The 14653-nt window shown below is 37.4% G+C and overlaps 1 protein-coding gene across 2 annotated transcripts in view; it reads right to left on the reverse strand.

Annotated features, from left to right (window-relative positions):
- Positions 1 to 1621: 1621 nt before the first annotated feature.
- PDK1 (pyruvate dehydrogenase kinase 1) overlaps positions 1622 to 14653 on the reverse strand; it is a 38799-nt gene continuing 25767 nt past the window's right edge. For both annotated transcript variants that reach the window (XM_008998695.4, XM_054257521.2), the window contains exons 9-11: positions 10959 to 11069; positions 7614 to 7727; positions 1622 to 4889 (exon numbers count right to left, since the gene is read on the reverse strand). In XM_008998695.4, the coding sequence (XP_008996943.1) occupies positions 4749 to 4889; positions 7614 to 7727; positions 10959 to 11069 (366 nt within the window). In that variant the 3' untranslated portion in view covers positions 1622 to 4748. The remainder of the gene's footprint in view (positions 4890 to 7613; positions 7728 to 10958; positions 11070 to 14653) is intronic.

Below are 14653 nucleotides of genomic sequence, written 5' to 3' on the forward strand. Positions count from 1 at the left end.
TCAGGCCCTAGGATGATAAGACATCCCCGCCTCATGAACCTCCTCCTCACTAGCCAATTTATAAAAACTCTGACATTTTTACTACAACTTTGGCAACCTGCTCAGGAACCATCTCAATAACAGAGAGCTGTTCTTTCCTTTTGCCTATTAAACTCCTGCTCTAAACTCATTGTGTGTGTCCACAACCTCGATGTCCTTGGTCATGAGACCAAGAACCTTGGTATTTACCCCAGATAACGAGGCTGCTTCACAATTACAGGTGCTTACTACATACTGGGCATGATGGAGACACTGAGAGTAAAGAGGTGAAAAAAAATAGTTCATATTAAACCAGTTGTTTTTATATTGTAATACAGACAAATATTTTTCTCTCTCTCTCTCCCATCCTATTTTATAGTTATATAATCATATGAGCTCCATTTTTGGGGTAGTGTTTTAGACAAACAATTTCATGCCATACTGTATTTCCATGTAACACTGTAACTGTAGAACTGTATATTAAGTATTTTCATACAGTAGTATAACGGTTACATTCTGAATCCCATAATGAGAAACATCTAAGTATAAAACCATGGCAAGAATACTGTGGTTTCTTATATTTGAGTCAAATTTTAAAATGTTCTGGCCTCATAAACTGTTTCCAAAAAAAACCTTCTCAACATTTGTTAACTTACAAGTAGATGGCAACATTTTAATCAAAACAACCAAATTTCTGATATTATCAGTGAGGAATGTGGAAAGCATACTTCCATTCTCAAAAAATAACCCTTGAATGAATACAACTCTCACATGGAGATTTATTTTTGTGGGGTGAAACTGTATATTTTTGCTAAATAATTGCTAATTTAACAAAGTAAAAGATAGCTGTCACAATTCCCAATATAAACAACAGCTTTTCCAAGTCAACCAAAAAGAGTAGAGTTTTACACCAAAAACTGACAATCTTGTCTTTTGCTATTAAAAACCTATGGTTAGTAATTGCTAAAGAACTGTGGGCACTCTAGAAAGCAGGGTGGTGGTGGTACATATGTTCAATTCTTTTTTCCAAACATGTCAATAGAACAGAAGGCGCAGTAGTTTATGAATGCCAGAACTAAGCGAACTAGTGTGTTCTTTTTTTTAACATGCAAAAAATTCTTCACACGGTATTAATTATATTATTTTTAAAATGCATTGGGTATGACTGTAAGAAAATTAATTATTGGGGCCAGAAATTAGTCAGACGTGATTAAAAGTTCCTCCAGCAAAAGTCATGCTGGCAAACTACCTAACTCAACCCTGATTACCCACCATATGTAGAAACTTCACACTTATATCACAATTAAAGACATAAACTGCAATTGGTTGGCTGATTTTTGGCTTCCTCTGATTAGCCATTCACAGAGCAACAGTGGAACCATAAAACTAATAGTTTTCCCAGCTCTTTACCTCTAGAGTTCTGTTACAGAACTTTTTAGCTTCAATAATGAAGGGAAATTGTGGTACCTATATCCCATCAGTTAGAAATAAGACAGGATAATTTGTCTTTGACTACAGGAGTTTAGTTCTGACATTCAACTGGTACAAGCAGAGGGTAATAATGCTGGTTAAATTAGGAATTTTTAAAAACAATTATACTGTGGAAGGTTATTCAAATTTCAAATTTATTTAGTGTTTGAAAATCACACAACAGAAGATCTTCATTTATGCAACAAGTCATCTGTGATATATATGGATAATAAAAATCTAAGGTTAGTCAAACATACAAAATCTACCCTCTTGCTTTCTCCATTAGAATATACACATTGGAAATCTAAATTCCAAACAGTTCTTCTACTGAAGATAGTGAAATTTAGTGCAAGCCCCTTAACTACCAATTTTTACAAAATATTGAGCCTTGGTGATGGAAGAGGATTCTATTTAAAAGAGATGATTATATTTTTAAAAGGCCAAACTGACTCAGTTTATTTTCAAAATAAGAGTTGATCCATGTTTTCAGTTTATTGCCATACAGAAAACATTTTATAAAATAATATGGTAAACTTCCACTTCAACATATTCACATAAAAACATCGCAGTACAAGAAAGTGACCACAATTAAGCACGGACATCAAAAGCCAGCCAGTGTTTTAACTACAGCGAAGCACATTCTTGCTGTTCCTTCCTAGAAAACGCTGGCACATTAATTAAATGCCCAGGTTAAAAAAATCACTTCGTGTCCACTTCTTGTCCTTCAATATATTTTCATAACTACACTGTGCCACATTAATGCTGGTGGACAAAATAGCTCCTATAAAATCTAAAAACCTTTCAGGTAGCACAATGATTTAAACGCAACGAGAAGAAAGCTCTCCCAGAATATTTTTGTATGTAATTTTCTGTCCATTACCACAATAACAGAGTAAAAAGCTGTTTCACTTTAAAAAGAAGCTAAAGAAAAATAACTTCATTTTTCCTTTAAAACATCAGTTCTCAGCTGTTAAATAGACAAAGTTTTAATTTTCTTGGGGGAGAAAAATATTTCATAAGTAAAAAACGTCAAATGTAAAAATGTTTCATTTAGGAAACAAGTAAATACTTTGATTCAGAAGATTTTAAAACATTTCATCATTATAAGAAAAGTGTAATTTAAAGCTGAAAAATTGTAATACATCGAACTGATATAAATTACTCATTAACATGTCCTACTGTTTTTCACAAAATCCATAATTAAGGAATAGTGGGTTAGGTGAGATATTTTTCCCAACATTTGGTCAGATTAGCTAAGAAGCTATGGGCAAATGGCACCTCCTCTGAGTCAGGATCTTGGCCTCTTAAATGGGTGCACTGGACTAACTGCCCATTCACATCCCTCTAATCCACACATTTATACACAATTGTTCATCTGTAATCCTTCAAAGGATAAACTGTTTCAACTCAATGTATTTTCCAGACAAAGCTCCCCAGTTTAAATAGAAAAGCTCTTCTTTAAATTTTGGAATTTTTACTTTAATATGTTATTTCCAATGTATTTTCCTGCCACCTTAAAAGATATTGAGGTGTAACTAACAACACAGTCTCTAAATGACACAGTCTCCTGGACTTGCCAGCTGATAACAGGATCTGCCGGTTCAGGCTCTGCTCCAATTCTGAGCAACTCTGTGTCACACTAAGTGAGAAGGAGAATGATACTGCCTAGGCTGTATCACTTTGTTTCAAAGACAAATACAGTTATACTATATCAAAGTATTTGTAAAGTACAAATTACCACATGAATGCAAAGGACTGCTGTAATAAACCTAAGCAGACTTTTCCCTGATAACAAAATCTGGATAGTTTTCAAAAAATTTATGTTGTTTGTCAAGACTTGTGCAATAGGCCAGGTGTGGTGACTCACACCTGTAATCCCAGCACTTTCGGGGACCCAGGTAGGAGGATTTCTTGAACTCAGGAGTTCAACACTAGCCTGGGAACATACTAAGAACCCATCTCTACAAAAAATTAAAAAGTTAGCTGGGTGTGGTAGTGCACAACTGTAGTTCCAGCTACATGGGAGGCTGAGGTGGGAGGATTACTTGAGTCCTGAAGATTAGGCTGCAGTGAGCCCTACCATACCACTGCACTCCAGCCTGAGCAAAAGAGCAAGACCCTGTTTCAAAAAAAAAAAAAGAAAAGAAAAAGAAAAAGAAAAAAGAGACACGTGCAATTATGGCGCTGACGCTTTGGTTACCCGTCATTTTGTTCTTCTGCTTCTAATTATGCTTCTAATTGCACCAGGTGTGAGATTCAGTTTCTGTCTCCTTGAGTCTATAAATCTGACTTTAAGTAGATGGAAACCAAAACCTACAGATCTGTTACCTTAGCAAATGCTGTGTCATCACTATTCACTCTAAGAGTGGTTCCCCACCCAGGGTAGGCATCAGACTCACCTAGGAAACATTTTAAAAACTGAGATTCCTAGGCTCTAGCCCTAGGGATTCTGATTCAGTACGTCTGGAGTGGGACACAGAAAAACTATTTTTTTTTCCAAAAGCTTTCAAGGTAACCTCAACAAGTGATCAGTTCAGTTTTGGAGACATACTGCTTTGTCCTCAATTTCTTCTGTATTTTAGTAGCTGCTAGTTTGTTTGTTTTCAGTATAAAAATTCCCCGTTGCATTAATTACAAGTACACTTAGAACAGACCCCAAGATTTTGGCATAGATCCACAGAGAGCTAGTCATTAAACTTCTTTACAATAAGATTTAAAAATGATAAATTAACCTTAGAGCTAAGACAACGCATATAGACCGCTGGTGGCTGGTTCTGTTGTCACAGGCGACTGTTTTCTGCTTTACTTGTAGTCAGCCGCTGATAAACATGAAGACCGTATTATAGCTGTCACTACCGAATAAAAGATGGCAGAACTCCTCTAAATAACAAGATCGCTAACTAGCTAATCACTATTATTTAAAAAATGTTTCTAGAAAACATAAATGAGAAGTATTTCTTTAAAAAAAAAACTAGTTTCCTGTAGAAACCCAAAGATTTCCATACTTCTGAAGCCTACCATAAAGCGAGAAGTTGACCAAAACTATAGTTGTTTAAAAATATGTTCAATTAACTGTGAAAATATAAGTGTAAATATTTGTGCTTAATGGGCACAAATGGAATTCCGTTTCCACGTATTCTACTCAAATAGTTTTGTGAAAATGACAAATGAAGTATTTGGTATAATATAGTTCTGAACACCATACCTTCCAAATTTAATACAAAAACCACATTTGGATTTTCTGGATGTCCCAAGTGTTTCTAGGCACTGCGGAAGGTGGTCATGTCTTTGGGTTCTCTGCTGGGGACGCACCAGTCATCAGCCTCGTGGTTTGTGTTGTAATGCTTCCATGCAGCTTTGTTATATACTGGGAGTCTTTCTATTGAGTCTGTTGACAGAGCCTGAAATAAAACCTAAGACTTACTACGTCTGGCATTTTTTAGAATTCATTATTTGAGAAAATAGAGAATGGTAAAAAGGTTACAACAAATTAAATAATATTCTATTAGTATCTTAATTTTTACACCACATAAATATACTTTTAAATGGTATGTATATTTGAAATGTTTTATTTATTAAATATATGGCACTGACTGATGCGCACATTGATTGAATTTGCTGCTTACATTAATATCCCAGCCATCCTGGAGGGTGCTGAATTGAAATTTGACACTAAATATGACCCAGATCAGAGTTGGCTAACTGAAGAAGTTGGTTAAATGTAAAAGCATGCAAATAGATATATGTATCTTAATATATGTACATACAGTTAATGAAATCTATTTTTATTCTTTCTTAGAAGAAATACTGTTTTTTTTTTCCAGTATAATCACTGTGCTTTAAAAAACTCATCACAAGCCAGGCATGGTGGCTATGCCTATAATCCCAGAGGCTTACGCAGAAAGATTGCTTGAGAGTTGGAGACCAGCCTGGGCAACATAGCAAGATCCTGTCTCTACAAAAAAATTAAAATATCAGCTGGGCATGGTGGCACACAGGTATAGTCCTAACTACTTGGGAGACTGAGAGAGGAGGATCACTTGAGCCCAGGGGTTTAAGGCTGTAGTGAATTATGATTGTACCACTGTGCTCCAGCCTGGCAACAAAGCAAGACATTGTCTCTATAAATAAATAAATAAAAATTTTAAAACTCATTATAACATTATCAATAAATATAAATCTATGTCTAAGGTGCCTTGGCTTTTGCATGAACATTACTTGGTCCTGGGTTTGAAAACCTGTGTCTTTTCCAGCCTCCAATTTCAGTCACTGTGCACAAGATTTCTGCATCATGCATGATTGTTTCCAACATATTATTACCATTAATTTCTCATTCTACTTCAGCTTCCCATAAGTCACTGGAAACAAAGATAATCTACATTCCTGGTTATCTTCTTCAAGTTAGGATTTTTCAGAATTTCCACCTCAGGCAAAAGGCATTTCCCAAGATGCAGAACATCCCGAACCAGAAAATCTCATTCTGATGATGCTAAGGTCTTTGATGCTGACAATTTTAATGATTCTCTAAGACTTCTTGTCTTCTATTTTCTCTAAGATAGAATTCAAAACCTTTCAAGTCCATATTCTCTCTAAATGTTCCAGAATTTCTTGATCTATAGGCTAGATGGAGCTTGTCCAATCCACGGCCTATGGGCCTTGAATGAAGCTCAAAACATCTGTAAACTTTCTTAAAACATTATGAGATTTTTCTTTTTTTGCAATTTTTTTTCCTCATCAGCTATCATTAGTGATTTTACGTGTGGCCCTAGACATGTATTCTTCCAATGTGGCCCAGGGAAGCCAAAAGATTGGACACCCCTGGGCTAGATCAAAATGTTACATTTTGAGATAAAAATATTGAATTGGGCCAGGAGCAGTGGCTCATGCCTGTAATCCCAGCACTTTAGGAGGCCGAGGTGAGCAGATCACCTGAGGTCAGGAGTTCAAGAGCAGCCTGGCCAACATGGGGAAACCCCATCTCTACTAAAACTACAAAAATCAGTCGGGCACCTGTAATCCCAGCTGCTCGGGAGGCTGAAGCAGGAAAATCGCTTGAACCCAGAAGGCAGAGGTTGCAGCAAGCCAAGATTGCACCTTTGCACTCCAGACTGAGTGACAGAGAGAGACGCCATCTCGAGAAAAAGAACTGCATTGATATTGCCCTTTTTCCTCAAAGTTGACATGGTTAAAAATAAAAAATACCATCTAGAAAGAACTTAGCCTTTTCAGATAAGTTTATTTTTTCCGATATAAATTCTTCAACATTTCCTGTAAAATAGATGCCATCTAGTGGCCAGAACAAGAAACTAGAGTCACTAAATCAGGCATATATAGCCAATTAGTCAATCAAAGGGAACAATGGAACCTAGTGTCTTTCCAACCATGTGAAATGTATGGTTCTCTCCTTAATGCATTGAACACTTCAGGCAAGAAGACTAAATGCTTCTGCCTCCACCAGGTAAGCTATATGCTTACCAAGAGTCACTTGTGCTTGTTCCCAAATCTGTTTGTACTGTTCTGTCATCATAATCAAAAATTTAATTACATACGCAAAGAATAAAAAAGGGAATGTTTCTTTGAAAACTAAGATGAATGTTTTCGAAAGACTCATCAGGGAATGTCACATAAAACTTGCTGTCAAATCAGTCAGAAGATATCTGTAAAGGACTGCAAAGAAGTCCAAAAAGAGTATGCACTTGTTTGTCTACATAAACTAAAATGACGCATTGTAAGTACAGCTTTTGCAAAAAAGGCAAATGTGACACTCTAATCTGCAGACCCATATACAAAGAAAAATTCTTGGAAGTACAACAAATGTTTGGTGTATCAATGTTCATTCAGGTGTTTTATGTTAAAATTAAACTTGTATGATATATAACTTACAATTCTCTACTTTAACCCAATTTTTTCCCATTAATAGCCAGAGTCCTGATCACTCCAGGATACAACTCTCTTTCCCCATAGTTGAGGAAATCATTTGACAAAATGGGTGAGATACCAGGCAAAAATGTCCGTAATTTTTTTTCTATTTAAACAGCATGTGGTAAAGTTTCATTACAGTTAAGTATGGGTATCTGTTCTTGTCATCAAAAGAAATATTAAATCAGGAAGACTATAGCTATTACCTTAATGTAGATAACTGCGTCTGTCCCGTAACCCTCTAGAGAATATAGCTTCAGGTCTCCTTGGAAGTATTGTGCGTAAAGACGTGATATGGGCAATCCATAACCAAAACCAGCCTGTTTGATGAAAAAAACAAAATTCTATTCAGAGAGCCACACACTGAAATACTTTTCTAATTAAGATACATGCCATTGAGTATCCTGGGGCTATCAGAGTCTGCATCTGAGAGATGCATTATATTTAATATAATGAATATTCAAGAATTAATAATGATTAAGCTGAGGTTTACTTGAGCACTACATCAGCTGACTTCCCGTTGGTCATTTAAAACTCTTTATTCTTTCTATAAAGTGTCTTGTGGTTGGTCTGGAAAAAGCATATTGCTTTTCCTTGCTGCCTGCTCAATGGTATCCCAATACTGCTTTTGACAATATCATATAAAACATGTTATCTCTTTTAGGAGCAAGAATAGAAAATGCCTTGTTGCAGCCTAATAGATATATCTCATGACTTCATACCATAAATTTCCAGCCATGCTCTCAGCCTGGAGACATCTACTTTCTTAATTAGAAAGTAGATCTACATAGATTTAAAAATCTTCAAAACATACCACCACTCCCACTACCCCACCCCACTGCCTTAGAAATCAAAACCTAAGCTCCTAAAAAGAGCTTTCCAGACCTGGTAAGATCAGGTCTCTGCCTCCCACTTTCAAGTCCAGCAGAACTACACCTTAAACATATCATTCTGTGTCTGTTCATTTTGTTCCTCAAATGCAGAATGGCCTCTTTATCTGAATAAATCCTACCAATTCTTAAATATAAAACAAAACATCTAGATAAATGGGAAAATGGTTTTTATCACCAAGTCATATGTTTAATGACATGCCACACAGCATGCTGACTACAAGCTTATGTGGACTCAAGAATCAGAATGTTATTCACAAATCCAGGCTCCAGCTTTACCTAACTCCACCAACTATAACTTGACTTTTCTAACAGACTTCTGTTCGCCCATGCAAATGAACTGTCCCATTTCCACACCTCCCTGCCCTGAGAGGCTGACATGGATTATGTCACTGGCTTCCCATGCCCTCTGCTTACAGCATGTCCTGGAGAACCCAGCAGGAGTTCACAGGGAGTCAAGGTGGGGTATTCATTCCTCTGGTTCTTTCCTGAGGTTGCAGCCAGCAGGCTAAGCCCCTGGAGAGTAAGCAGCTACTTTGGAGCTTTCCCTTCCTCTGGGTTCTGCTAACTTTGCTTTCTCCTCATCCTGCTGATCCAAGATGGTGACAGCTTTGCTACTGCTAGCCCTGGGTTCCTGTGCTATCCTTACCTGTATCTAATTAGTTTGTAAAAAGGCCTTCCTTCATAATTTGAGTGAGCTACCACTTTCCTATCATGACTGACTGATAAATTAACTAGTTTCAGAAGTGGCCCCGAGAAAACTGTATGAGCAGGTAGCTCAGGCTCCCACAATATCCGACCTGCTTTACTATGGCCTCTCTCTTGACCACATCTATGGGCTGACTCACATAGCTTCCCCTATGACTAGTTATCAGGGAAAAAAGCCAACATGGGCCTAGTCCACTGATGGATCTGCCCAGTGTGCTATCACCATCCAAAAGTAGGCTGCCGTTTTCCTACTATAATCCCTCTCGGGATTGGAGGCCAGACCTGAAAGACAAGGGTGAAAGTAAACCTTTCCAGCCTGGGCAGTGGCAAAACAAGTAGCTGGCTGGTCAGGGACTTGGAAAGAACAAAACTGGGTAAAGGATAGAAGGAGGTCTGAAAGAGAGATGTGTGGATGTTCCTCTCTGGACTTACAGTGTGAAGACAGCCTATCTGTGCAAAGACCAACCAGAAGGCATCCACAGGGAGGAAGCCCTCAGTAACCAGGTGGACAAGAAAGCCACTCCTTTGTGCATCAGCTGGCCTTTCTCTAGCTACCCTACTGCCTACTGACTGGGACCATCTACAAAGTTAGCAGCAAGGAGGCTCTACAAGAAATCAGTAACAGTTTTACCCTTGTTAAGGGTGTGCAGACATATGAGGGAGCCTGTTCCAGCTCGAGCCTCCTATTTTCTTAAAAATTCACTTAAATTTTACATCCTAAAATAACAAACACATGGCATTTACAATGAGCCAGGCACTATAAAGAGCATTTTTACATATATCAACTCACTTAATCCTCACAATAACTCCATTTTTCTAGCTGGGGAAACAGTGGCATTCAGAGGTTAATAATTTTCCCAAGGCTGCACATCTGAAATGCAGCAGTATCAGAAGTGGAACCAAACAGTTTAGATCCAGAGTCTGGAATAGCTTACTATGCCTCTCTCCACAAAAATTCTACAATATTCATTTACTGCAAAAACAGCAGCTCCCTTCTCTCCCTCTACCTTTTTAGGATAAAATTAGACTTGTGAAAAGATTCTCATGTTTATCATTTGACATTGTCTGCCCCTTGACGTATGGATGCCAACTCCTGAAAGCCATGTATCTCAATTGGAGAAGGATGTTAGTAGAGCAATCATTTCAACCATAGTACAGCTGTAGCTATAGGACTTGTGCTATGCATCAGGTAAAACTATCAGAACAAAGTCCTTCTAGTAACTTCCTAGGAAGGGGTCTAAAATCGATCTATCTTATACTATACCCCATCATGTTACAGTATAACCCGACTGGAAATGTCAGAGAAGTTTCCAAGCCTAGAAGAATAGAGTTCTTCTAGAATTACTGACAAAATTTTGGCAACACACTTTTTGTGGGGGAGTTGGAACATAAAGACAAGGATGGAGTTAATTCAAAAGTTGAAATGATTACACCTGAAAATAGGTGGAACTAAGATTAATAAAAACACGATCAAAGCAATTATAATTTAAGCCTATTTCAGGTTGGTGATTGAACAGATTAGAATTTTAGTCTTATTTTTCAGTCTAGGATATGAGATCATTCTAATTACAAATACTTGAGAAAAAAGTCAACACTAAAAAGTAATTCAGTGTTGACCAAATACTACTAAAATGTAGTACTACTAAAATGTATTCCCCCATTAAAAATAATATGGTTAACTACATTTCAAAATATGGTTTTATACAGGAAAACTAATGCTGTATCACCATCAAACTGTGTAACAGGAACTCCAAAACTCTGTCTTGTGCCCATTTCAGTTGGAAAAAAAAAAGTATTCTAAGGTTGTTTAAATTTAGGGAAAGTGTTTGTTTCGAAAAGCTTCCTTCTTCCTCGTGGAGTACCCTACATGATGGCTTAACTGGCTTATTTGGCAGCAAGAGCATGTTGAAGGCAATAAATAGAAACACACTTCATTACTTCTTGATCACATACCAGGGGCACTGCCCGGGAAGTCTCAACACGAGGTCTGGGTGCAGTTGAATACATGTAGTTGAAGAGTCTGTCAATTTTCCTCAAAGGGACACCACCTCCTCGGTCACTCATCTAAGAAAAGAAAGGATCATATACTATGCCCAAACCCTCAAAACAGCAAAATATCAACACATATTCATACCATTTTAGTTTAGTTGCTGGTAGGCAAGAACTAATTTTGAAAATGAATATAATACAATTCAAGTTGCCAATATAAGCATTTCTCTCACTGTTGAACCTAACCCAAGTCCTCTAACGTGAAATCTAAGACATAAAGTCCATCATAATACTGCTGTGGCTTTGTGTATTTCCGGGAGTCTCATTAACAGAACTGGGCACAAGTTAACCCTATCTTCTATGTAACTATAAATTTGTTATTCCTTTCTGGTGGGCAGCATAGTGCCTAGAATCAAATTAAACATGCATGCCCGTAATCCCAGCACTTTGGGAGGCAGAGGCGAATGGATCACTAGAGATCAGAAGTTCAAGACCAGCCTGGCTGACACAGAAAAACCCCATCACTACTAAAAATATAAACATTAGCAAGGTGTGGTGGCACAGGCCTGTAGTCCCAGCTTCTTGGGAGACTGAGACAGGAGAATTTCCTAAACCCAGGAAATGGAAATCACAGTGAGCCAAGATCACACCACTGGACTTCAGCCTGGGTGACAGAAAAAGACTCTGCCTCAAAAAAAAAAAAAAAAAAAAAAAAATTAAACATGCATGTACTAGGCTGGGCATAGTGGCTCATGCTTGTAATTTCAGGACTTTGGGAGACTGAGACAATAGAATCACTTCAAGCCAGGAGTTTGAGATCAGACTGCACAACATAGTAAGACCCCATTGCTACAAAAATGTTCTAAAACTAGCTAGGCATGGTGGCATACAATTGTAATTCCAACTACTTGGGAGGATGAGGAAGGAGCATCACTTGAGCCCAGGAGGTGGAGGCTATTAGGGTGACCTATGATTGCACCACTGCACTTCAGCCTGGCTGACAGAGTCCCTGTACAAAGAAAGAGGGAAAGAGGGAAAGGAGGAAAGAAAAGAAGAAAGGCAGGCATATACTGGCTGTGTGTAGTGGCTCACACCTATAATGCCAACACTTTGGGAGGCCATAACAGGGGGATCACTTGGGCCCAGCAGTTCGAGATCAGCCTGGGCAATACAGTGAGACTGTCTCTACAAAAAAAAAAAACTTTAAAATTAGCCAAGTGTGGTAGTGTATGCCTGTAATACCAACTACTAAAGAGGCTGAGGCAGGAGGATCACTTGAGCCCAGGAGTTTGAGGCCATAGTGAGCTATGATCTCACCACTGTACTCTAACCTGGGTGAAAGAGTAAGACCCTGCCTTCATTAAAAAAAAAAAATGTATGTACCTTTCACACAACAATGTTACTTCCAGAAATTTATCCTAAGAAAATAAGCAGAAAAGCATGCAAAGCCTTTTTTTAGAACATCCATTACAGCTTTGTGTACAATACCTAAAACTAAACAACTTAAATAGGAGATTAGTTAAGGAAATGAAACTACATTCTAAAATATTGTTAACCATTAGATATTATATAGAACTCTACTGGCATGAGAGATACTGTTAAGCAGCAAAAAAAATAATAATAATAAAAAAATAAAAAGAAGCATTTATAATACTCTGTGTAATTTTCATTTTCAGGGAGGAAAAAAAACAGAACCACTACATTGTATTTGCATTGACAAGCAATTTTATAGCCTAGAACCCCAGAAAATTTTTTGATGTATTTGTAAGGTAAGTAGGTCTTTACATTGTTATATCATTTTTCAACTCAAGTAAACAGTATGGCAAATCAAATTTAGTAATTTATTTACATATCATTTTTGTTATCCTTCAGTTAACATGGACTTATTTTCCTAGCTACTATCCAGCTTATATTCTAATCTACTACGGCCATTTTCCTTTGTCACAGAATCTGAATTGATTTTACTGACTGTAACAATGTATTTGTCATATACAAACAAATCTGCTTTTAATTTATGTATAGAGAGATTAAAATAGTACTGAATAATATGTATTAAAAGTCAATAGGCTGAATGGCTTATAGTTGAGTTTTTATATATTAAAAAATGTTTACAATATGTATCTATTCCTTTATAATGATAATTATGTAGATATGTTGATTTTCATAACTAAAAAATCTGCCTTGAAATACCATTTGAAGATTTTCTTCTAATACAACCAAAATTAAGTAATTACACTATTAAAGTATAAAAGGACTTTATTAAGAACTTGTTGGCTGGGTGCGATAGCTCACGCCTATAATCCCAGCATTTTGGGAGGCCAAGGAGGGTAAATCACCTGAAGTCAGGAGTTCGAGACCAGCCTGGCCAACATGGCAAACCCATCTCTTCTAAAAATACAAAAATTAGCCAGGCATCGTAGTGCCTGTAATCTCAGCTACTTGGGAGGCTGAGGCAAGAGAATCTCTTGAATCCGGGAGGAGGTCGCAGTGAGCCAAGGGTGTACCACTGCACTCCAGCCTGGGTGACAGAGCAAGACTCTGCTCAAGTGAAAAAAAAAACAACAACAAAACTTTTATGTATCATTATGCCTCAAATTGCTCTTGGCCCTGTAAAGCAATTTGCTTTAGGAAGATGAATAAAGAGCTCTGGGTATTTTGGGAAATCCATCAATTTGTTAATTATTCATCCTTTAATTTAATGCTCTGCTGCACATTTGCTAATAACATGAATAAAAAGTATGTGTATTCCATAAATACATGAAGGAAGTAAAGGACGTATTAGAATAGATATTAAGATAAAAAGGTAGACTTGAGTAAATATTTCCTGGTTTTCCTTAACCTTTTGACCAGGGATACTGTAACAACAACATGGCAAGTACAGAAGTCATTTCCAGCCACAGGCTGCATGAGAAAATAAAAGGGGCTGAGCAGACATAACAGAGAGGATGTGAGAAATACCATCTTGCTAGGGGTAAAGAGGCAAACTAAGTCACAGGAGTAGAGTTACAAACTACAGTCAAAGTAGTACATTGCTTTGCAGCCAACAATACAATTAACTGAAGCCAGTGGATTTTAAAGTAGGCAAAGGAGTTTCCAGAGGAGCAGTAACAGATTATTGGAGGATCCAAGTTCTTCAGGAAAAGGGAAGAAGGGAATAATGGGGGAGACAGACATTTAGTCTGTATATATTCAAGGCAAGAAAATGGGACCTTTGATGACAAATGTATTGAAAGAGAGATGTGAATACTAGCAATGAACCTTATTAAGATAATGAGATAAGTAATGTCAACAGGAAGGCCAAGGAAGAGAAGTCTGTCAATTATTTTAAAAGTTTTCTCTTCAGCGCACTAAATCACCACTTGTCAATGTCATCTAACCAAGAGCTACCATTCCTAACTTCCTGTTTACAGTAATACTAGGCTCCCTAGGTTAATTCATGTGAATTCCGGGCCCAGATGAAATGAACCACGACTGACTAGATGACAGTTCTGAAGCCAGGACATTTAACTAACCCTGCATTCACCCAGAGCTCCTAAAGTTTCTTAGCCAACAGCATTTTCACTGTCAAGTTTGTAAAATCATCAACAGTAATTTAATTTTTAATTTAAAAGATATATATAGGCCAGGTGTGGCGGCTCATGCCTGTAATTCCCCAGCAC

This window comes from Callithrix jacchus, chromosome 6 (assembly GCF_049354715.1).
Source record: "Callithrix jacchus isolate 240 chromosome 6, calJac240_pri, whole genome shotgun sequence".
NCBI lineage: Eukaryota > Metazoa > Chordata > Mammalia > Primates > Cebidae > Callithrix > Callithrix jacchus.